This window comes from Prenolepis imparis, unplaced genomic scaffold (assembly GCF_030444845.1).
Source record: "Prenolepis imparis isolate NDT839.2.m4 unplaced genomic scaffold, iyPreImpa1.0 SCAF_6, whole genome shotgun sequence".
NCBI lineage: Eukaryota > Metazoa > Arthropoda > Insecta > Hymenoptera > Formicidae > Prenolepis > Prenolepis imparis.
The window spans coordinates 17,118,559-17,143,293 of record NW_028141164.1 but is presented as its reverse complement, the minus strand read 5'-3'; the positions used below and the strand labels follow the sequence as shown (position 1 = coordinate 17,143,293).

Below are 24,735 nucleotides of genomic sequence, written 5' to 3'. Positions count from 1 at the left end.
GATTAATCATAACAAATTTGATGCGAATATCTTCGATTAATGATTGATTTAAGCAAATGTAATCAAAGACTTCCCTTCCTTCTACGACGAAGTGAATCAATTTAATTGAAGTCCATTCGATTGACGATTAATATGAGTGAACGCAATCATTCCCCTTCGTTCTAACAATTTTCTCGTATGCAGTAGCCACTGTGAAAATCTTCTTGTACGTAGTAGCCATTTTTGAAAACCATCATAATATTACAAAGATATTCAAAATTCAAAATGACGAATAAACCACATGAAAATGCTATAAAAAGCGAGGATCATAAAGTATTTTCCAATTTTTCATAATTTTTAATTTAAAATTATAACATAAAATCAATGAATATATTTTTATGTGATAAAATGAACATGTGATAACAATTCATTATGACTATCTAAAAATTGCGAAAACTGTTTAAACATTTGTATAAAAATATATTCATTGATTTTATATTTATAAAATTATATAATCGAATGGACTTCAATTAAATTGATTCACTTCGTCGTAGAAGGAAGGGAAGTCTTTGATTACATTTGCTTAAATCAATCATTAATCGAAGATATTCGCATCAAATTTGTTATGATTAATCATTAATTAAATAATTTTCGATTAAATTTTCCCTAATTAATTGTCAATCGAGCAGTCTTCGATTAAATTTGCTCGGTTCAATCGTCCATCGAATGACTTTTAATTGAATTCGCTCATACTAATCGTTAATCGAACTCTTCGATTAATTTCGTTTATATTAATTGTTAATCGGATGACCTTCAATTGATTCCGTTCATATCAATCGTTAATTAAACAATCTTAGATTAATTTCGCTTATATCAATCGTCATCGAATGAACTGCGATTAACATTTTTTTAAATCAATCGTTAATCCAAAATATTTTAATTAAAATTGTTTTATCAATTATTTAATTTTCAAAAAGTAATTAATATTTTTTAACCTTGAATAGAAGGGAAATGTTCGATTACGTTTGCTTAAATCAATCATTAATCAAAGCAATTTGCATTAAATTTGTTATGTTTAATTATTAATTAAATAATTTTTGATTGAATTTTTCCAAATTAATTGTCAATCGAGCAGTTTCGATTGAATTTGCTCGGTTCAATCATCCATCGAATGATATTTAATTGAATTTGCTCATACTAATCGTTAATCGTACATCCTTCGATTAATTTCGTTTAAATCAATCATCAATCGGGCGACCTTCAATTGATTTCGTTCATATCAACCGTTAATTAAACAATTTTACATTAATCTCGCTTGTATCAATCGTTATCGAATGAGCTGCAATTAACTTTTTTTAAATTAATCGTTAATTCAAAAAATTTTAATTTTAAATGTTTTATCAATTATTTAATTGAAAAAAATGTAATTAATATTTTTCCAACCCTGCTTGAGGCACACCTGCCCCCGGTTTCGGGGGACTTCCCCCAGTTTCCGGGGGTTTCTCCTGGACCGTCGGAGTCTTCTCACGGTCTGGGGGAACGGGGCCCACTTCCCCGTCAGAGCCTTGGCTCGTAGGTAATAAGGGATGGCGACCCGGAATTCAAACGCCCGCTGGCATGACACCGTTAGGAGAGGGCATTGCACGGCGCTTTGGCGCTTGCCCTCCCGCCATGCAGTCTGCGGCCTCGGCCGCCGGGGTGCTATTCCGTTTCTCTGGGGGGGATATTTTCTGGGGTTATTCCCGGGGGTGTTGCCCCCGGGATCTCGGGGTGGGGCTTTATGTGCGGCGGGGGCCGCAGGGGGAGGGGACCAGCCGTGACTACCCGAGGGGCCTTGCCCGGAGGGTTTACCCGAGGGGCATTGCCCGGAGGGAGTCACGGCGGTCAGTCGCCGGGGCCGCTCGGACGTTTCCGAGGTGGGGCCCGGCGACGAGAGTAGAGCCCCAGGGTGCCGGTTGGGGGTCTCCAGGCTGGGTAGCCTGGGTCCCCGTCCCGGCGTCCTTGGGGCTGCCGTTCCCGGGCCACTCGGACATATTCCGAGCTCGGGCCGGGGCGGCGGAGTAGACCACGCGTGGTTACCCAAGGGGCATTGCCCGGAGGGTGCCACGCGGATCTGCCGCTGGGGCCGCTCGGACGTTTCCGAGGCGGGGCCCGGCGGCGTGAGTTCGTACTCCTGGCTGGTCGGGACCGTTCCCTTTCCGAACCGGCCGGTCAGGAGAAGGTGTGTCCCTTCCACCGGACGTGATTACCGGTGGGGGGACACGGCTGGTCGCCACGGCGTGTAGGGCAGTACCGGGGAACGGCGACCCTGTCCGAAGCGTCCGTGGGGTCCCCCGGATGGCGCCACCCGCTGCGGTACCCCCGTTGTCGGAGGCGGGGGTCCCCTGAAAGCCCGTGTGGGCGTTAAAACTCACACGGGTGAGTAAGGGGCTCGGGTCTGGCCGGGGTGTGATATCCCCCCGGCCAATGACGTATGTCCTCTCCCCGGGGGAACTTGGGGCCCAGCCTTGGGGTGTGGCCGGTCATGTTTTGGGGCACCCCTTGGCCGGTGGGGGTATACCCTGGGGGACGGAGCCGCAGAGGGACCGTGGGATCAAACACAATGAAGGATATCAAAACAATTACTGTTAAGGAGACGGAGAAGGAGAGAGCAGGGTTAGCACGGAGGAATAGACCAGGTCCTCTGTCGACGAAAGGACCGCGTGTAACAGAGATCAGGGAGGTCTCTGTTCGGTTAAGGCGGGAAGACGCGGAGGCGGTGTCAGGCCCATCAGGCCTGCAGGAGCAGGACCTGATGCCGGGCAGGCAGGCGGTCACATTATGTGACTACCTGCCTGAAACATTGAGGGAACCGCTTCCAAAGAAGCGCAAACAAGGCCGACCGGAGTCCACTGGGGACTACGGACGCCTTAAGGTGCGCAAGGCTCAAGAGGCGGAGCAAAGGGAAGAGGAGGAAGAGCGAAGAATGTTCGACCCCACCGCTCCAGATACGAACAGCCAGGCGTGGAAGCGACTCGACAACAAGGTCGCAATACGTCTGGATGAGATGAGGGACTCCCCTGTGCTGGATGTTGCGTCCCAAGCACTAGACTGCTACGGTGCTAAAGCAGATTGCTACAAAGTGTAGCAAGATGGAAGGCACCGTGCGCAAAGAGATCGGGGAGCCTGCTTGCACTTTGCAAGCAGCGCTGCACACTCTGTCGATACGCGTCTCGAACACAGAGACGATGAGCACAATTGCGGAAGGGGAGAGTGAGATCGAGACCTTCAGGAGACAGATCCAAGAATTGAGCACCGAAAATCTACGTCTCCGCAACCGGGAAAAGGAAATCCTGGAATTGAAGGGAAAAAGGGCGATAGGAGCCAAGACGGTGCAGGTCCAGCCCGCGGGAAAGGAGCAGTCTCAATCGGCAGGGGAAACCAAACAGGCTGCGAGGAAAGAGGAAATAGGGCGAAAGCCCTATATAAACCTCATACCCGACGTGAAAGACATGCCAGATATACCGGACATGTCGAGCGCGGAGGGCATGGAGGTAGAAATGGAAGTGAAGAACGAAGATATGTACCCTCAAGCCCAAGCTCCGGCGATAAGACCCCCCATTAAGGATGTTGTTAAAGACCTGGGGAGAATTTACCCGCCGGGCGTGGTTTCGGAAGAGAGCCGTCGAATATACGACGTGCTCTCTCTTAAAATCGAGAAGCTTCTCGACAGGAGAAGCAGAATAGGAAGGGGCGGTGTTGCCCCGCAGGATCAACCTCTCCCACAAGAGGAAGAGGTCTCCCCCCGGCGGCCCGCAGTACGCCGCGGCAGCAAAGGCCGTGGTCCCTGTACGGCCGCCGGAGGGAGGAAAGAAGGGGAAGAAGCCTCAAACACAAGGAGGACCGCGGCCCACAGCAAATAAGGCTGTGGGTCCTGTGCGGCCAGCCAAGGATGAGGCATCAAGGAAAGGGAAGGAGAAGCCGGTCCAACAACAACAAAAAGCGCGACAGGCAATGGTGGTGACGGGAACCGTCAACCCACCCAAGAAAGGGGAAACTGCGGTCTGTAAACCGCAGCGACCAGGGGCGTCCTCTGTACAAACCCCTCAAATCCCTCAGCCACCTTCACAGGGCCAAGGGGCCTGGGTGAAGGTTGTTGGCAGAAGGGAAAAGAGGGGACAGCGGGCAAACACCGCCCAGCCCGCTAATCCTCCAATAAAGGCGACCGGCAAGACCCAAGCCTCCCCCCTCTGAAACAGAGTGGTAAGGGGATGGCGGTCACAAAGGCCGGTGCAGAGAGGAAGAAGAGGAATGCCCCACGGACGGCTGCGATCACAATCACATGCCCGGAGGGACAGTACGCAGAAACTGTGAGGCAAGCCCGCCAAGCAGTAAACTTGGAGGAATTAGAAATAAAGGACGTAAAGGTCCGCCGAGCGGCTACCGGCGCCCTTGTTTATGAAACACCAGGGCAGAACAAGGCCGCGAAGGCGGACCTTTTCGCGGATAAACTCCGCGAGGCCCTGAAAGATAAAGAGGGAGTTAGGGTCGCGCGCCCCTCCAAAAAGGGGGAGATTAGAGTCCGCGGACTAAATGAGTCAGCCACCGTGGAAGAGGTGGTGGCAGAAGTCGTTAGGCTTGGGGGCTGCCAGACCTCAGAGGTCAAGGCAGGAGAGATCAAATTCCCCCCCAAGTCTATGGGTTCAATGCCACTGGTGGCGGCCAACAAGGTGGCCGCCGTCGGGAAAATTAAAGTGGGATGGGTGGTTGCGCCGGTGAACGCGCTTAAAGCTAGGCCCCTGCAGTGCCACCGCTGCTTACAGCGCGGGCATGTGCAGGCGGCCTGCACAAGCGGCGCAGACCGGCGGGGTGCCTGTTATAACTGCGGCGCACAGGGCCATAAGGCCAGTGAGTGCGTCGCACAGACGAGGTGCCCCCTATGCGCCGAGCAGGGTCTGCCGGCCAACCACCGAGTGGGTGGGGACTGCTGCCACCCAAAAAGAAAACCAAAGGGTGGCAGGATCAACCCAAGTATGAGCGCTGGCGCCAAAGCGGCGCCAACGCCCAAGAAAGCGGAATCCGGAGGCGACAAGTCCCCCCCGGTACCAATGGACGTCGTGGAGGAAACGGAACCCCCCAAACCTCAGAGAAAACTGAGATCAAGGGAGCTCCCATAAAAGGAGCGGGAAAAGCCGCAGCAGTAGCAGCGGACAGGGTGGCTCCCGCGGTGCCGGAGCCACCTAAAGGAGGAAAGGAGGCAATGGCAGTAGCGGCTCCCGCGGTGCCGGAGCCACTGATGGAGGTTGTTATGGAGGAGGCTGACTTAATAGCGCTATGAATGTCAGTCTCCTCCAGGCAAATTTAAACCACTGCAGGGGGGCGCAGGACCTGTTTATGCAGACCCTCCTGGAGTGGAATTGCGGATTAGGGATCGCCTCCGAGCCTTACCAAGTGCCGGGCAGCCACCCATGTTGGGCGGCCAATGGTAACGGTTCGGTGGCGGTCACGTGGAGGGACGTGAACGGCTCCCCTCCCTGCACTAAAATCGGGGAGGGGGCCGTTCACGTCTCAGTAGAATGGTGGCCCATCGTGGTCGTGGCGTGCTATCTGTCTCCAAACATGGACTCTGCACAGTATGAGCAGTCGCTGGATGGGGTAGCGGCCTTTGTCAGAGGCAGGCTGCCCTGTCCGGTGATTGTGGCGGGAGACTTCAATGCAAAATCAGCGCGTTGGGGCTCCCGCCGCACCGATAGGAGAGGCAGAGTCCTGGAGGACTGGGCGGCGGCACTCGGCCTGTGTTTGATAAACACAGGCACGAGGAGCACCCTCATTAGGCCGCAGGGGGAGTCCGTCATAGATTTGACGTGGGCTTCCCCAAACGCGGCCAACAGGATAACCGATTGGCGGGTGACAGATCAGGAGACCCTCTCTGACCATTTATATATCAGGATGAGGGTCGACGTCACCCGCCAGGAGGTGCTTGGCCGCGCCCAAGGGGAGGCAGAGCCATGACCGAAGCGATGGGCCCTGAGGAAGTTAGACCCGGATAGGTTAAGGGCTGCCGTTCTCTCGGCGACCTGGCCTGGCACAGAGTTGCCAGAAGATAGTGTGGAGGGCCAGGTGGACTGGCTTGGGGAGATTATGGAGGATGCGTGCAACTTCTCCATGCCCCGAACCAAGTCCGTGCCGCGCAGAGCGGCGTACTGATGGACTGCTGAAATTGTGGAACTACGCAGCAAAGCAGTCCAGGCCAGACGCCGCTTCACTAGAGCTAGGACGCGCGGCAGCGCCGAGAGAGTCGCCGAGATGTTAGAGCTATACAGGAGTGCGAAGTATGAGCTCAGCTCGGCGATACGGCGGGCCAAGTCCGGAGCATGGGACGAGCAATTGCTCTCCCTAAATTCAGACCCATGGGGGCGCCCATACAAATTAGTTATGAATAAACTAAGATATTGGGCGCCCTCGGTGACGGAATCCCTGGATCCCCAGGTCCTCGAAGACATAGTGTCCACACTATTCCCGAGGGTTCCCCAAGAACCGATACGTTCGGGGGGACCCGACGAGTGGCACGAGGACCTTGGAGTGACAGGGGATGAAATAGCCGGGATCGCCAAGAGGCTGAGGGCAAGAGGAAATAAAGCCCCCGGCCCGGATGGCGTTCCCGGTAAAGTCTGGATAATCGCTCTGGACATCCTATCCGGGTTTATGAGACATCTCTTCACGGGATGCCTACGAGAGAGTTATTTCCCCCCAGTCTGGGAGAGGGCTAACTTAGTCCTCATCCCAAAGGGGGGCAGGTCTGCGGGAACTCCCTCGGCATACAGGCCCATTTGTCTGCTGGACAAAGCGGGGAAGATGCTGGAAAGAATCATCACCAACCGCCTCGTTCGGCACCTTAAGGAAGTGGGGCCCGACCTCCACGAGGACCAGTTCGGATTCCGCGAGGGACGCTCGACGACGGACGCCATCCTGAAGGTCAGATCCTTCGTGGAATCCGTGACTGAAGAGGGGAGTGGTGTTGGTGGCTGTGTCTTTGGACATAGTTAACGCCTTCAACACCCTCCCCTGGGGTAGGGTCATGGACGCGATGGAGTACCATCGCGTCCCTGACTATCTCGTGGGGGTCATAGGGTCCTACTTTCAAAGTAGGGGCCTGGGGTACCGTAACAAAGAAGGTACCCATTGCCAGAGGGAGGTGTACTGCGGGGTCCCGCAGGGGTCAGTCTTAGGCCCCCTGCTGTGGGACCTCGCGTACGACCGTGTATTGAGGTCTGCCCTTCCCCTCCCCCCGGCAGTAAGGTCGTCTGCTACGCAGACGACACGCTAGTACTGGCCGGGGGAAAGGACTGGGGGGAAGCAAGGATATTGGCAGAGATGGCAGTGGCATGCGTGCCATAAAGGGCATGGGTCTAGGAGTGGCCTCTCGGAAAACCGAGGCGGCCTTCTTTCACGATGGTACACGTGGAAGACCTCCGATGGCCCATGTCCAAGTGGACGGTGTCCCCGTCCGGCTGGGTCCCAACATTAAATACTTGGGACTACTGCTGGACGGAACTTGGGGCTTTAAGGATCACTTCGATCATTTGGCCATAAAGGTAGATAAGGTGGCGACGGCTTTAAGCCGTTTGCTGCCAAACCTGGGAGGGCCGGATGATCGAATGCGTCGACTCTACGCGAACACAGTCAATTCCGTGGCGCTCTACGGAGCGCCAGTCTGGGCGGACGCCGCGAAGGCCACCAGACGCATCAAGGATACGCTAAGGCGTGTCCAGCGAAGGGTGGCCATTCGCGTCGTCCGGGGATATAGGACTGTGTCGCATGCGGCGGCCATAACTCTGGCGGGGATGCCCCCCATGGAGCTCGTGGCTGACATGTATGCTGGAGTATACCAGCGTCAGCGCGAGCTCCGTGAAATGGGGATGCAAGTGACTGCCAGGGTTAAAGGCATCCTCAGCCTCCAAGCCCGGCGACAAATGACAGGGAAGTTTGATGAGTACCTGTCAAATGTGCCCCATACAAATTCGGGGCACAGGGTCGTCGGGGCCGTGAGGCCTAGACTGGAAGAGTGGATGGAGAGGTCTCATGGCGGGACATCGTTTCACACTACACAGGTGTTCACCGGACACGGATGTTTCGGTGAATATCTGTGTAAAATTGGGAAAGAACGCACGGCGCAGTGCCATCACTGCGGGGAGGACCAGGACTCCGCGCAACACACCTTGGAGTTCTGCCCTGCATGGGCAGAGGAGCGCGGAGTCCTGGTCAACATCAGGGCTCCTAGGAGAGGACTTGCATCTGCCCAACGTTGTTGGGCAGATGCTGGTAGACGACGAAAATGGAGGGCGGTCTCCTCCTTCTGCTTCAAGGTTATGACGCAGAAGGAGGAGGCAGAGAGGGAACGGGAGAGACGGGGGAGACGGGGTAGGCAAACGCTTACCCCTGAATCCCGTGAAGAAAGGGACGACCCCACCTGGGTGCCCCGGCGAGGAAGGGCCGAGGGGGCGCGGGGGAGGGGTGGTGCCCGAGGTGGAAGGGGTGGCGGCGGGGGCGGCCCGCCAAGGCGAGGTCGCGGAGGCGGACCACCTCGTCGCCGAACAAGGAGACGCCCCCCTGATGGGGTGAACTAAGCGGGATGGATGCTGGGCGAGGGGCGCTGTGCCCCCCCCCGCCCGATGGTGGAGTAAGGGAGGAGTAGCCGGGCGAGGGGCGCTGTGCCCCCCTCGCCCTGCGCAAAGACAGAGTAGTCTCGGGAGGAGGGCGGGGACGGGTGTCACCTGGCTGGCGGCCGCTCGGCGTAAGCCCTGCGGCCGGGAGTCGGGCGGCATCCGTTCCCGCCCCTGCCGAGTTCCTCCCTCCAGGGGAGGACCTCGGCGATGCCCCCGGGCCGATGGTCGAATCCCGTAAAGGAGGGAACCGCGGCCAGGGGGCGCGGGGACCACAGGGGCTCACTAGGAGCCCCATTGCACGTGGTCCCCCGGGTAGGGACGCGGCAGGGGCGGCCCTCTCACCGGTGCCTTAGAGCGCCGGTGGGAGGGCACTACTGCCTGCGGGAGGGTTCCTCCCCCTTCTGGGGGGAACTCTCAGGAGAAGAGCTCCCGGAGCGTCGGCCGGATCTCTCATCCCTTTAGGGAGAGAGAGGGGGCCCCGTTCCGGGAGCGGGCGGTGGCGGCTCGAGCGGGAATTTTCGAGCCGTGACCCCGCCCCCCAAACTTTTTGGGAGGGCGCGGCGTGGGGGCGGTGCCCCCTGCGCCGCAACCGGGAAGGCCGCACAATGTGTTCGCGGGGGGTATCTTCCTCACGGGGAAGATGCTCCCCGAGAAGGTAAGGCCAGGGGATGGCAAGAAGTAATGCTTCGGCAGTTCCTTGCCATCCCCGTAAGCGCCAGCGTAGGCACCCGCTGTGGTTTTAGTGCGATAGGTCTTGGACCCCACCGCCGATCCATACGTGGATCGGTGATGGGGTCAAGGAGTCCCACATAACCCTTATCCACTACCCGGGGGGTGAGTGGTACCATGAGGTTTCCACAGCGCCAAAAAAAAAAGAAAAAAGGAATTAGGAATCCGAGTGTCGAGGGTGGTGAATTGAACACTTTCGTAACAAGAGAAGAGTTTATTCCAAACTCACGTGTACAATGCTTCGGTATATCGAATCGCAGCGCGTTCTCGCAGTAGATTAGATGTAATTACTTGTCTTCCTCGATTCGAAATACGGCCCCGAGGAGTTAATCAGGCGCGCTTATATTACCCGAAAGTAGGTTTTGTTTATCGGTTGTTTCGCATGTATGCAATCGGTTTTACATCGTCTGCGTTTTGCGATCTCGAATGTGTCGCGATGTCTTAACGCGTGTATGCAATCGGTTGCGTTTTTCGATTTCAAGGCGCGCGCTGTATTTTTCGAAATGCTGATTCTGCGTTTTCTTTTGTGGGTTTTCAGGTCGTGGTTGTGTCAGGACTTTACGGTTACAACAGTCCCTAAAAAACAAAATTTACACGGCTGACTAGTAGCCCTTGGGTTGAGTACGGATATGTAGTGACCCTCATTAACCTGGCACCCCCACCATAAAAAATCGAGTTCGGCTATAGTGCATAATTAAGTGCTAATTTGTTACTAATTAATTGCCCTAAGCGCGAATTTTTTGCTCCTACCGATTAGCAGGAAGACGTAATTAAAGATGAGGGTGCTAGCTTGCCATTAAGCTAGCACCCCCACTTCCGGAAAACACTTATAGCGAATCAAAAATAAAAAAACCAATACATCAGAATTAATTGCTAATTAATTGCTCAAAGATACTGCAAACAGATTTTGAAAATTTAGAATTTTTAATTATGAACCATTATGCACCAATATGACATACTATAAGAGTAAAGTACACTAACGCAATTAATTGCTGTAATAAATTTGGTCTCAAAATGTTTCTCTAATTAATTGCTGTTAAGATATGCAGTATCGAATTAATTGCTCCACGTTTTACTTAGAAAAATCGACTCGAAAAGGTGGCGGTGCTAGCATGCCCTTTAGAGTAAAGTACATTAACGCAATTAATTGCTGCTATGATTTTGGTCTCTAAATGTTTGTTTAATTAATTGTTTTTAAGATATGCAGCGTCGAATTAATTGCTCCACGTTTTACTTAGAAAAATCGATTTGAACAAGTATAGAATAGAATATCGAATTTATTACTCAGTCATTTAGCAATACTATTTAAATTAAATAAATGTAACTTAAAATAGAACAGCATAAGTTTGCTAGATATTTTTTGCATTTGAATGCAAATTCGTTAATTTTGCTTTAATATATGTTGTAATATGCAAATTATATAATATACTATTATATTGTATAATATATAGTATATTCTATAGAGTACATATAATGTACATATAGTGTATTATATAATATATTACTAATATGGTATTTTTGTCAACAATTAAAATGCGACATGAGCTTATTGATTTTTTTTTATAAAATATTACTTTATAGTCATATTGTTTTATAATACAAAAAGTATTATAAATAAAAATTTTATTTAAATTTTATTTAATCATTGCGTTTTTAAATTATCACATACAGCGACAGCCATATGTGAAAGTGTTTAACAAAAATAAGTGGAACAGGACGTGAAGATGGCTAATCTCTATCACTTTTTATTCACCACTGGAATATTAAAGAGAAAGAAAGAGATGTGAATGCTCTATTTTCACGCTATATTTTTACTTTTCACATTTGGTATAGGATATGAACTTTGTCTTCTCAGTTTCACGCACACTTGCTCACGTCTTATATCGTGTGTCGTGCGCGCGGCTTTGGCTTGTAGATCAAAAGACGCGCCGTGGATGCCGCGAATAAAGAAAAGCGCGATAAGTCAAAGCAATTACTAATAAATTGGTTCCTACCAGTCTTTCGCGATATCTCGAGCAGTAATCATCTGTGGAAAGCGTTTTTCGAACAGAAATTCTTCGCTCTCGCGTATGCGTTATTAATACGTTGTGCAATTTTCTTCATCACTTCTTTGTGATTTCTGTTGTGCTTTAAGATGCGTGTCGGAAGACCAGTGAAAATAGATATTGAATTATTAACGCAAAAAGTTTTGGAATACAAAGATAGGATTATAACAATGAAGGGTACTATTATTTCGAAGTGCGATTCTGTTTGGATTACAATCGCAAAGGAATTGGATTATATCACTACACCCGCTTCATTATATACATATGTGACATGCAATAAATGCGGCCTAAGGGATAAATTAATTCCTCCTGCGATACTTCCGCCTGTGATTCAAAATGTAGAGGAAACATATTCAAACGCCGTAGATTCATCAGCCGATACTACAAAATCACTCGACGTCAGCAATGCAGACGATGCACGTACATTCACAATTACAATACCCAAAGAAGAATTTATGTCATTAATTATGCGTAAAATTTATCGGCGAAGAGATAAAGGTAAGCCAGAATCTATATGTGAATATATAATATTACAATCTGGAATGTGGCAACATGTATTTAATGAAAAAATTTGGGCAGCTACTAAAATAACTTGTGGTTTTAATTTCAAAAATCATAAATTATTGCTAAATGGGGAATATGGATATGCAAATGGTACATGCAAATGTGGTGCTATAATTAAATGCGATATAAATAATTCTATTGCAAATGATCTGACAACAAAAATTGTTTGTACTTTTATTGAAGGTAAAGGTCGTTGTGGAAAACGATATCTTAGACGTCCTATTAGAGATAAAATCGCGGAAAAATTGAAAAAAACTACGGCAATGGTCTATCGTACAGAATTAGCTGAAGATTTAATGAGTACAAGCGATACCGCGGAACCTCCACATTTATTTAGCACAAATGTTTTAAGAGTCGCAAAAAAAAATTATAGAAGAAGATTATCTGGATAAAGATCCCCTGAAAGCATTATTATTAATGCAGTTGGGATCTTTACGAGATATTATACATAATATTGGCTTAAATCCATTTTTTATACATTATTGGTCTAATTATCAAATAAATGTGTATAGATCATATGCAATGTCTGAGCCTTGTATTTATATTGATGCAACTGGTAGTTTAATAAAAAAAATTAAGAGATTTGATCGATCTAAATCGAAACATATATTTCTTTATAATGCTGTAATTAATTGTGAAAGTAGTAAAGGTCTTTTTCCAGTATGTCAAATGTTGTCGGAGAGTCACAATACTAATGCGATTCAATTTTGGCTATCAGAGTGGATTCGTTTAGGTGCACCTCATCCACGAGAAGTCGTATGCGATTTTTCAAGGGCACTTTTGACAGCAGCTATTCGTTCTTTTGCAGGAAATTTAACTCTAGAAAGCTATTTTGATGCATGCAAGGATGACCAATTGCCAATGTGTTACATACGGATTGATGTAGCGCATTTTATAAAAAAATATAGCAACTTTTTAAAAATTTCACGGCCAAGAATTAAAAAATTTTATTTATCTTTGTTAGGACAATTGATTCTATGTCGTAATATAGAAATAGCTCAAGAAATTTTAACTTCTCTTTTAGTAATTTCTAGGAGTGAAACTGAAGGCTATACCCAACAAAATAAACCAACTATGTGCGAAGAATACAAAATGAAAGTAAAACGTTTCATGTCAGCTGATGAAGAAACACAGTTTTTAGAAACAGAAGATTCGAATGCTGACGATAATGACGATAATGAGGATCATGAGGATGCAACAAACGGATGGCACCACTGGGCAAAATCTATAGATGAGAAAGTACAAATGAAAATTACTGATACGGGTGATCGAGAAAATGCACATTACATGCCTGCGTTTGCTGATAAATTAATAGCAGACACAAAATATTTGCCTTTATGGTCCTGCATATGTCGTGATAAATTTGGATTTGGAAGGATACCAGCAAGCAGTGCATCTGTTGAAGGAGATTTTCATATAATAAAAAATATATTTTTTAAAAGTGAACAAACGCCGATGCGCGCAGATTTATTTGTAACAAAACATGTTAAGATTCTTAGCGGTTGTAGCATGCAGTATTTACTTTAGATTTATGTTCATAGTCATGCATTATTTTGTATTCATCGTTAGTTTATTTTTGCGCAATGCGTTTAGGCTATTTCTATGTGTAATGTCGATTTGGTGTGGATTGATTTGTGAACGCCCGATAGTTGGCGTGTCAGTCAGTTGTAGCCGAGAGGTTCATGCCATATGTGTGTACGGACAGCGTTGTACAGTGCGTATTCGACATTAAAATAAATACAGTTAAGAGCAAAACATATTCATTCGATTAATATGTGCCAAGCACCGGTCCTCTGGTAAGGACACTAACATATTTTGGTCCTTCGAGCCGGATACGCCCGAAAAGGCCGCACAAGTCCGTACGCTTAACCTCGAAGTAGCAGGCCAGAAGTGAGATCACAAAGACCAGTTCGCGCATGCGTGGCGACGCAAGTTAGGCACGCGAGTTAGGTTACACGTGCAAGTGAGGTTATACCGCGAGTGCGAGAAGTTTTCCATACGAGAGTCTCTCGCACATTAGACATTTTTCGAGCATTCGACGTGTTCAAGTAATTCAAAAAGGTGACAGCTTCGACGTCATATATCAATAATGACGGACGCAGCAGCGACACTCAAAGCATGCAAGGCCAAACGCAAGCAAATAAAGGGAAGTCTAACGCGATGCAGTACATACTTAACCGATTTAAGCGTTCCAGACGTATCAGTAATTGAGTTGCGTCAACGCTTACAAAAGGTGAGTGATTTGTGGGAGGCTTTCAATGAAGCACAATCGGCCATCGAAGAGCTCGAACCCGAGGAAGCAGATGAGATAATCCATCTTCAGGAGAGAGACACGTTCGAGAATAGATATTTCGCAGTCAGCGTGGAGCTGGAAACTTTGATTGACAGGAAGATCGCCGACGCACGGCCTCCTCAGTCATCCCGCCACAATAATGCCGCGCCAAACGCGCCGCATTACAGAGAGAGAACGCCAGCGTCTCAGGGAAGTAATTTTCCAAACGAACATTTAAAGTTGCCACGTGTTACTTTGCCTACTTTTTCAGGAAACTATGAACAATGGATTCCATTCCGAAATATGTTCGTAAGCATGATCCACGAGAATCCAATATTGCCAAACGTACAAAAAATACAGTATCTTATGTCGGCCCTGACGAATGAAGCCAAGGATGTCATCAGCTCATTGGAGACGTCAGACGAGAATTATCCTGAGGCTTGGAGAATGCTAAAGGAAAGGTACGATGATGACAGCTTCATCATTCAGAAGCATGTCAAGGCACTCTTCTAACAACCCGTGCTGCATAAGAAAAATCACCTCGAGTTACGGCAGTTGTTAGATAATATGCTAAAGCATATACGAGCACTCAAGGCGCTAAAAAGGCCCACTCATCAGTGGGATGATCTCATAATTTACATGGTAACGAGCAGGCTGGATCAGACCACAAGTAAGGAGTGGGAAACCACGTTAAAAAGAGGAGAAATACCTACGTTCAATCAATTGACGGACTTTCTTGCACAACGATGCAGAGCTCTTGAGGCATCATCTCGTAACCAGCGGACCACTCTCGATACGGCGAAGGTGGGCAAATCAGACAAAAATAAAGGCACAGCAGCACACGTATCGACCACGAACGTCATGTGTGCCTATTGCGGAAAGGGAGACCATCCTATATACAAATGCGCTAATTATCTGGAACTAGATGTGGATCGGCGCATAAAGGAAGCGAAGTCTCGTAAATTATGTTTGAATTGTCTGAAAGTTGCAGCTCACCAGGCTAAACAATGTGGATCAGGATCTTGTCGAAAATGCAATAAGCGTCATAATACATTGCTGCATTTGGAGCAGGCGACTAAGCAGCCTGAGTCCGAGGTCACGAAGACATCCACTCCTCCTGATAAGGATCACGTAATATCTACAAGTGTAAATCATGCCGCGGTCAGCTAAAATAAACAGGTAATCCTTGCGACGACAATAGTTAACATTCTGGATGCAGGAGGCATTCTAAAGCCTTGTCGAGCGCTGCTGGATAGCGGATCTCAATCCTGTTTTATCACCTCTAAGTGCGTCAAGAAATTAGGTATCAGACAATACGCTACAAACATACCAATCCTCGGCGTGGGTGAGTTATCAACGCAAACACGTGGACTTGCAAAGGTGACACTACAATCAAGGATCAACGGTTTTCAAGCTAAGCTTGATTGTCTGATAATCGAAAAAATAACTCAAGCTCTTCCAGTCAACTATCTCAATCTTCACGAACTACAGATTCCAGACGGCATTACGTTGGCAGATCCTGAATTCAATCGTTCGTCTGACGTTGAATTATTACTTGGCGCGGAAATATTCTTGGATCTATTGTGCATCGGAAGAATTAAGCTCTCAAATGATCAACCGGTCTGGCAGAAGACGCTGCTTGGATGGGTCGCTTCCGGCAACTTTGTGACGCGAGAACGACCAAGGATTGCCACGATATGTAATCTATCGATTAACGATCAACTCAACTCGAATCTCGCGCGTTTTTGGCAAATCGAGCGGGCAGAGCGACAAAATACGCGAACACCTGAAGAGCGCATTTGTGACGCACATTTCACACAGCTTACAAGCGCAATAATGAAGGTCGATTCATTGTAACTCACCAACGAGACCAGAGATACTACGGAAACTAGGAGAGTCAAAGAACATCGCTCTCGACAGATTCAAGAAATTGGAGCGCAAGCTGAGGCTACAACCTAACCTGAAGGAAGAGTATGCTGATTTCATACACGAATACTTGAGCTTACGGCACATGAGAGAGTTTAAACCGGACGCAGCGGCAATTCAGGATACAGGCTCTCATTGTTATTTACCTCATCATTGTGTAATAAAGGAAACGAGTACCACCACAAGACTTAGGGTGGTTTTCGACGTATCAAGTCAGACGACGAGTGGAGTATCATTGAACGACTCCTTAATGGTTGGTCCGGTGTTGCAGCAAGAATTATTTTGCATACTTCTTCGATTTAGAAGCTTCAAATACGCCCTGACCGCAGACATTGCCAAGATGTACAGGCAGGTGCTATTAAATGAGAGTCAAATCCCGCTACAGCGCATTTTATGGCGAGATCAATCAACAGAGGAAATCAAAACTTACGAGTTGCTAACGCTAACTTACGGAACGGCGCCAGCTTCATTTCTAGCCACCAAGGTTATACATCAGCTCGCGGATTTAGAAGAGGATCAGTTTCCCGTAGGGGCGAAGATAGCGCGTCGCGACTTTTATGTCGACGATCTAATTACGGGAGCGAATTCAAAGGAGGAAGCTTTAATCATCCGTAATCAAATAACCGCATTGCTCGAGCGAGGAGGTTTCACACTCAGAAAACTCAGAAAAATGGACCTCAAATAGCGAAGACTTGTTGAAAGATTTCATTGAGTCCTCAAATGTCAGCGCATTACTAGAGCTAGATAAGGATGGAACTTCAAAAACACTAGGAGTCAAATGGAGCTCCTCAAGAGATGTATTGCAATATACGATCTGTATGCAAGCATCAGAATCGAGCACTTGCACCAAAAGATCGATCTTATCTAACATCGCTCGAATATTTGATCCCCTTGGACTTCTGGGACCGGTGATCTTACCTGCCAAAATTATGATTCAGAGACTTTGGAAACTTCAAATCGATTGGGACGAATCATTACCCTCGGACATTTATACGGAATGGACGGATTACGTCTTGAAGATACAGGATCTCAACGAATTCAAAGTACGGCGTAAGGTATTTCATGATGGTAATGACGTGCATTTCGAGCTTCACGGATTTTGCGATGCAAGCGAGCGTGCGTATGGAGCTTGTATCTATGTACGGAGTATCGATTCGCATGGATTCGTTCAAACTCATCTACTCTGCTCCAAATCTCGCGTCGCTCCTGTCAGAACGATTTCAATTCCCAGGCTGGAGTTATGTGGAGCTGAACTACTTACACGATTAATGGACAAGGTCAAACATGCCTTAGAGCTCGACATCAAGAAATGTTACTATTGGACCGACTCCTCGATAGTGCTCCACTGGATCAGAGCTACCAATAAGAAATTGCCTGTTTTTGTCGCTCACCGAGTCGGCGAAATACAGGAATTGAGCGCAGTCGACATGTGGAGCCACGTAGGAACCAAGGAAAATCCAGTTGACTTAGTTTCAAGAGGCATAAGTCCGCAGGAATTAATCAACTCTCAACTGTGGTGGAGCGGTCCTGGATGGTTGCAGGAAGATATCGTTATTCTGCCGCATTCGGAGATCATGGAGTCGGAGGAGAGTCAGCTGTACGAAACGGATAAATCAATGATCATATCAATGCCTACGCAAGCAGACATTGATCCATTCGACAAGTTCTCAAATTTCAGCAAGCTTCTTCGAGTCACCGCGATGTGCATAAGATTTGCACGCATCTGTAAAAGGAATCATAATTTTAGACCGTCAGATCCATTGTCCGTCGAAGAGCTGGAATGCACTAGAAAAGGTCTTGTACGAAAAGAACAGCGAACAGCTCAAGAATTGAATGCCTTGCGAAACGGTATCGAGATTTCACATAAAAGCAGCATAAGAGCAATGAATCCTTTCCTCGATGAGGAGGATATTTTGCGTGTTGGCGGTAGATTGAAGCATTCGACACTTCTGCCTGACACTAAACATCCTATATTATTGCCTCGTCGTGCGAGATTAACTGAGTTAATCATTCAATATGAGCACAAGAAGAATCTTCACGCTGGAGTTGAAGCAATCCTCGCTGCGGTACGACTACTCTATTGGCCGATCAGGGCGCGCGGCATTATTAAAAAGTTATTGCGCCAATGTATTACTTGTTTCAAGTCTCGTCCACGGAGATCAGAACAAATAATGGGTAACCTTCCATCGCATAGAATTACAATCACGAGACCATTCAACTCTACAGGCGTAGATTTTTGCGGACCGATATATATCCGCGAAGGAAAACGAAAAAACAGCAAGCATGTTAAAACATACGTTGCAGTCTTTGTATGTATGGCCACGAAGGCTGCACACTTGGAGGTCGTGTCGGACTTGACCACAGACGCCTTTCTCAACGCCTTCAAGCGATTTATCAGTCGCAGAGGAAGACCGAGTGACATGTTCTCAGACAATGGCACAAATTTCGTCGGAGCTAAGCGGGAATTGGAGGATCTCAGGAAGCTGTTCACCCAGGAGGAGCACCAACGCAAGGTTATTGATACGACTTCCAGCGAAGGAATAAAGTGGCACTTCATTCCTCCCCGAGCGCCACATTTCGGCGGTTTGTGGGAGGCTGTCGTCAAATCTTTCAAAAGCCACTTCTACAAAGTAGCATCGGAAGCAGCGTTGACGTTCGAGGAAGCCTCTACACTTGTTACACAAATAGAAGCAGTCCTCAACTCGAGACCCCTTTGCGCTCTCTCATCAGACCCTAACGATCTAAATTATCTGTTCCCAGGTCACTTTCTTGTAGGCAGCTCACTGATATCATATCCTGAACCAGACATAACACAGGTTAAAATAAATCGGCTGTCGAGATGGCAACGACTGGAGCAGATACGCCAGCATTTCTGGAAACGCTGGTCATGCGAATATCTTTCGCAACTGCAGCGACGCACCAAGTGGCAGGCTAATCGTGGTGAGCAGCTGAAAGCTGGACAATTGGTGATATGCAGAGAGGATGGACTGCCACCTTTAAAATGGACATTGGGCAGAGTACAGGAAATTTGTTCTGGAGACGATCATATTGCGATTATCAAAACGGCAAAAGGGATTTTTAAAAGGCCGGCCGTAAAATTAAGCATACTTCCCGTCGAGTCTTCTGCGAGTATTATAGAGAATTGACATTCATACGAAATTTGACATAGTTTAAGTTCTTTGCCACCTGAGTGAATGTGATGTTTCATTAAAATTGTTATGTTAATACCCATAAGGTATCAAGGCGCGCGGTATGTGCATGCAGTATTTACTTTAGATTTATGTTCATAGTCATGCATTATTTTGTATTCATCGTTAGTTTATTTTTGCGCAATGCGTTTAGGCTATTTCTATGTGTAACGTCGATTTGGTGTGGATTGATTTGTGAACGCCCGATAGTTGGCGTGTCAGTCAGTTGTAGCCGAGAGGTTCATGCCATATGTGTGTACGGACAGCGTTGTACAGTGCGTATTCGACATTAAAATAAATACAGTTAAGAGCAAAAACATATTCATTCGATTAATACGTGCCAAGCACCAGTCCTCTGGTAAGGACACTAACAGCGGTCGTGTAAAACTAATAAATGCAATGTTTCAGGACAAAGATATAGAAATAGGAGAGATAACGGAAAAAATTGTAGAAGGATCCCCGACAATTATATCGGAACAATTTCCAGAGACTGATAATATCAATATGGAAATTAATGTTGAATGTCCTGTGTGTGCTAATGGAGACGAACCTACTGGTGCGCATGTATGTTGTATCTGCCACAAAAACGTTCATGCTATTGATGCTTGTTCTAGAAGTCGCCAGTTGGAGAAGAAGGATATGGACAGAAACGCATTTGCAAAAAATGTGAAACAGTTGGTAATGCAAATGAAATATTAGCAGCAAGAGAAATAGAAGATTGGAGAGGACTTGCAGCTAAAACAACTAAAACATCGTCCAGAGGCAGATACCTTCAACGAGGCAATCCGGAACAAGATTTTTTATTAGAAAAGCTTCAAAAAATACCAATTATAAAAAATGGTGGTAACTTATCGGTAAAAGCTGTAAAAATAGGAAATGAAAAATATTCTTTTACTAATACCTGTGCAATTGATAGCATATTGCAGCTTTTTATTTCAGCTTATTTTGATAAAAAATATATTAAAGATTTAATACATAAAGAAAGCAGCAATATGTTTTTTAAACTTGTACTTGATATAGTAACGCATGGAATTAAAAAATCTTCTTACAGACTTCGTGCGCTAATATTGTGCGAAATTTTTAAAAGTTCAAATTTGCATAATGACTGTATATTGATTAATTGTGAAGTTACAGTTGCTTTTTTGTGCAGAAAATTATTTAAAAACTATCCATCATTTAAAGAAATATCGAGGTGCAGTTGCGGTTGTCCTACCAGAGAGAAAATATTACCATTGGTTCAAGTTGAACTTGGATTATTGCAACGAAGAGAATTTAATCGCATAGAAAGTGAAATAACTATTCAAGGAACACGACCTTGCTGTCAAAAAGATTGTAATGGCTTTGAAACAACAACTATTTTTTATATAGGTATATATTAATTTTTTTTTTTTTTTCTATTCTATTTATTATATATTTTCTCATTTCTAGTTTTATTAATTATATGTAATTTAATTTACAGGACAATTTATGATTTTTGAATTATATTCAGAAATTACAGATGAACAGCGAATTCCACTGGAAGAACTTCCAACAGAATTAAATTTATCCTTTTTGGAACAGTCGTATTCCTTAATCGGCACAGTCGATTTCAAATCACCAGTGATACAAACTAGACAATCTATAGATTCTGATATAGGACATTACACAGCAATATGTTATCGAAAAAATAACAAGTGGGTAAGATACGACGACTGCAAAGATGCAGAAAAAGTTTTAGATAATCATTATAACGCATGTCCGCATATTGTTATATACTATAAGTAATTACACACATAAAGATATAATTTATAATTTTTGCAAATATTAATACATGTACAAATAACATTTTTAAAAGTATTATTTTTAATATTAAATTATTTAAACGCTATTATAATTGTTAATGCATTTAATAGACAAAAGAAATGCGTTCGCGGATAGCCTTGAGCGAGCGTGAACTGCAATTGTAATAAAAAATATGCGTTCGCGGATAGCCTTGAGCGAGCGTGAACTGTAATTGTAATAAAATATGCGTTCGCGGATAGCCTTGAGCGAGCGTGAACTGCAATTGTGATAAATTATTTGAACGCTAGTAATAATTGTTAATGCATTTAATAGATAGAATAAAACAACATGCGTTCTCATAACTTCGAGTGAGCTTTGAGTGAACTGAAACTATTATTTCTAATGTATGCATAATATATTCTTAACAATAACAATATGCGGATAATGTATTTGTAGTATCATTAAAAAGAGATATTTAAAGTAATTCATATTAAACTCATTAAAAATACTCATATATATTGTTATAACATATTGTAATACACGTCTTGTATTATGTATATTTATTATAAAAACATTAAATATATGTATATATAATATATTTTTTAAATTTATTTTATATAAACTACCATGTCCTTAATATTATTGTAATTAATATAATAAATATAGAAAATATATAATTTTATATAAATTAAATTTATTAACATTTTCTTTTTCCTATCTTCATTTCCTTTCTATTTTTGACATAATTAGAAAAGATAAAATTTTATTTGACATAACTAGAAAAGATAAAATTTCATTAAAAAATTTATATAGAATCAATATAGATCAAAATTTAGTAGATCATTGTAGAAAATTAATAATAATATTAGTACATTTACTACACACCAAATACAATTATTAAGATTTTACTATTCAAATTTTACTTTGTCAATCTTTATAAATCACTACTTTCCTGTCTCATCTGATATATATTTAAAAATATTTCCATAAAACTATCTACCTATATTTTTAATTTAACATTAATCATACAAAATTGCAGAATGAAATTATATGTTAAGTTACGTCTATGATCGTAATTAAATTATCATAAATTTCTGTTAGTTTAGCTTACATTATAGTTAATGTAAAAAATAATATTGAATAATATATGCTTTAGCAAATCAACAAAAATATTCAATCTTCTGAAAAATATTTAACTGTGCCTAATTGTGCAAACATGCCGCGCAGCGCCCAATTGTCGAAATTCCTTTTTCGCCCATGCGCATAAGAGCGCCTTCTGAGCTGAGTAGTGACATTTCGAATTACTGTCTTTCCTTTTCTTATACACGGATAGATAGAGTGGCGCTATCATAGACATATTAATATAGACTGCTCATGAAGCAGTGGAATCGGGAATGGGGGCGTCCTCCTCTAAGAGAAAAGGATGGCACGAACAGTCCTGGTTTGCTGTCTTCTTCTAATGGACGTAATCTGCGCACCAGTATGCGCAGTATACCATTAGAAGAAGACAGCAAGCCAGAACTGTTCGTGCTGTCTTTTTCCCTCAGGAGGACACTCCCCACCACCTTATGAGTAGTCTATATTAATATGTTTATGGGCGCTATATATTACGTCATCTTATTAGGCGTTCAGCAGAGTAGGTTCTCAAACGTGATTGGTTCTTACTTTTAGAACCAACGAATCAACTTACAGTGTTGATAAAACGACAACTTAGTAATTGTTCTGCTGAACGCGGCCATTGTGTCGCAATTCTGCGTTTCATAGACGTCCTTGTAAAGGCACAGTGGCCATTTGTGTGAAGAGGGCTAATTCTTTTACGTATAAAATGGCATTCCAAAATAAAGGTAAGTTATAGAATATTTTCTACAATTACGACTGATACTACAAAATATACAAATATATATTTAATTATAAACGCAAGAATTACTTTCCTTTGTCCAATAAATTGTGAAACTAGTTCTTAGTTATTAGTTATTAGTAATGGCCGATTGTTCTTCTTATTGTAAGTAAAGCGTGGAGCAATTAATTCGATACTGCATATCTTAACAGCAATTAATTAGGGAAACATTTTGAGACCAAATTTATTACAGCAATTAATTACGTTAATGTACTTTACTCTTGAGGGCATGCTAGCACCGCCACCTTTTCGAGTCGATTTTTCTAACAATAAGTAAAACGTGGAGCAATTAATTCGATACTGCATATCTTAATTGCATATCTTAACAGCAATTAATTAGGGAAACATTTTGAGACCAAATTTATTACAGCAATTAATTGCGTTAATGTACTTTACTCTTGAGGGCATGCTAGCACCGCCACCTTTTCGAGTCGATTTTTCTAAGTAAAATGTAGAGCAATTAATTCGACGCTGCATATCTTAAGAGCACTTAATTAAAGAAACATTTTGAGACCAAAATCATAGCAGCAATTAATTGCGTTAGTGTACTTTACTCTTATAGTATGTCATATTGGTGCATAATGGTTCATAATTAAAAATTCTAAATTTTCAAAATCTGTTTGCAGTATCTTTGAGCAATTAATTAGCAATTAATTCTGATGTATTGATTTTTTTATTTTTGATTCGCTATAAGTGTTTTCCGGAAGTGGGGGTGCTAGCTTAATGGCAAGCTAGCACCCCCATCTTTAATTACGTTTTCCTGCTAATCGATCGGAGCAAAAAATTCGCGCTTAGGGCAATTAATTAGCAACAAATTAGCACTTAATTATGCACTATAGCCGAACCCGATTTTTTATGGTGGGGGTGCCAGGTTAATGAGGGTTTTATAAGGCGCCATACAATGGCTCATAGCCTGTTATCGAAGTCAATGTCAAACCCAATGTGTGGAATTTATTTCTCTCCCTCTCGCTCTCTCCCTCTCCCTCTCCCTCTCCACTCTCTCTCCCCCCTCTCCCCCTCTCTCCCTTTCCCCCCTCCGTCTCTCTCCCTCTATCCCTGTCCCCCTTTCCTCTCGCTTCCCCCCTTCTCTATCTCCCTCTCTCAAACATACAATGTATGGAATTTCATGTTACAAATGATTTATGGCTCTATAAAGGAATTCGATAACAACTAAACGAAGACCGTCTTTCAGGAAATTTGAGGCATATTTGTCACAACAGATATATATGCTTGACTTAGACACTCTGTGTCTTCTTGTCGGTTTAGGCCATTTATCTGGCGCCTGATAAACAGCATCTCTGATACAAATCTCTTTCTTAGAAACGGTTCCTCATCCAAGATCTCAACGTTATCCCAATCAAATTCGTGGTTATTCAGCCTGTGGTCCGTGATCACGGATTTTTGCGCGGTGTTTCTTTTTATGTGATTTCTGTGGTCCCTAATGCGTGTTCTCAACTGTCTGCTGGTCTGACCGACATAAGAGGCATTACAATTTTGACATGAAATTTTGTATACAACGTTATTATGCCAGTCTTTCTGCAGTGTGTCTTTATGCACGCGGATAAACGAGCGTAACTTATTCAAACCTGTGTAGGACATTTTTACATCTAGATCACGGACCACATGGCTAAACCGCTCGGACAATTTGAGTATGTATGGGACATTAAAATATGCAACGCGAGCCGAATTAGTATCAGGTGTTCTGTTAGCGTCACCTGAATTATTATTT

At 44.7% G+C, this 24,735-nt stretch overlaps 4 protein-coding genes across 4 annotated transcripts; all 4 read left to right on the top strand.

The window, feature by feature from the left end:
* The first annotated feature begins 5,292 nt into the window (after positions 1-5,292).
* LOC145937842 (uncharacterized) lies at positions 5,293-5,970 on the top strand. The gene has a single exon (XM_083041209.1). The coding sequence runs from the start codon at positions 5,293-5,295 to the stop codon at positions 5,968-5,970; it is 678 nt and encodes a 225-aa protein (XP_082897335.1).
* An 8,081-nt stretch (positions 5,971-14,051) lies between these two features.
* Positions 14,052-14,747, top strand: LOC145937841 (uncharacterized). The gene has a single exon (XM_083041208.1). It carries the CDS (start codon positions 14,052-14,054, stop codon positions 14,745-14,747), a length of 696 nt encoding a protein of 231 aa, XP_082897334.1.
* A 54-nt stretch (positions 14,748-14,801) lies between these two features.
* LOC145937840 (uncharacterized) lies at positions 14,802-16,845 on the top strand. The gene is made up of 3 exons (XM_083041206.1): positions 14,802-15,365; positions 15,522-15,982; positions 16,077-16,845. Exons 1-3 carry the CDS (start codon positions 14,802-14,804, stop codon positions 16,843-16,845), a joined length of 1,794 nt encoding a protein of 597 aa, XP_082897332.1.
* A 133-nt stretch (positions 16,846-16,978) lies between these two features.
* Positions 16,979-19,306, top strand: LOC145937839 (uncharacterized). The gene has a single exon (XM_083041205.1). The coding sequence runs from the start codon at positions 16,979-16,981 to the stop codon at positions 19,304-19,306; it is 2,328 nt and encodes a 775-aa protein (XP_082897331.1).
* The last annotated feature ends 5,429 nt before the right edge of the window (positions 19,307-24,735 follow it).

Coding starts and splice junctions, on each gene's coding strand:
- LOC145937841 (XM_083041208.1), top strand. CDS start 14,052: ATGACGGACGCAGCAGCGACACTCAAAGCATGCAAGGCCAAACGCAAG.
- LOC145937839 (XM_083041205.1), top strand. CDS start 16,979: ATGCAAGCATCAGAATCGAGCACTTGCACCAAAAGATCGATCTTATCT.
- LOC145937842 (XM_083041209.1), top strand. CDS start 5,293: ATGAATGTCAGTCTCCTCCAGGCAAATTTAAACCACTGCAGGGGGGCG.
- LOC145937840 (XM_083041206.1), top strand. CDS start 14,802: ATGCTAAAGCATATACGAGCACTCAAGGCGCTAAAAAGGCCCACTCAT. Junction 15,366..15,521: donor CTCCTCCTGATAAGGATCAC/GTAATATCTACA, acceptor ATCACCTCTAAG/TGCGTCAAGAAATTAGGTAT. Junction 15,983..16,076: donor TCGAATCTCGCGCGTTTTTG/GCAAATCGAGCG, acceptor GCAATAATGAAG/GTCGATTCATTGTAACTCAC.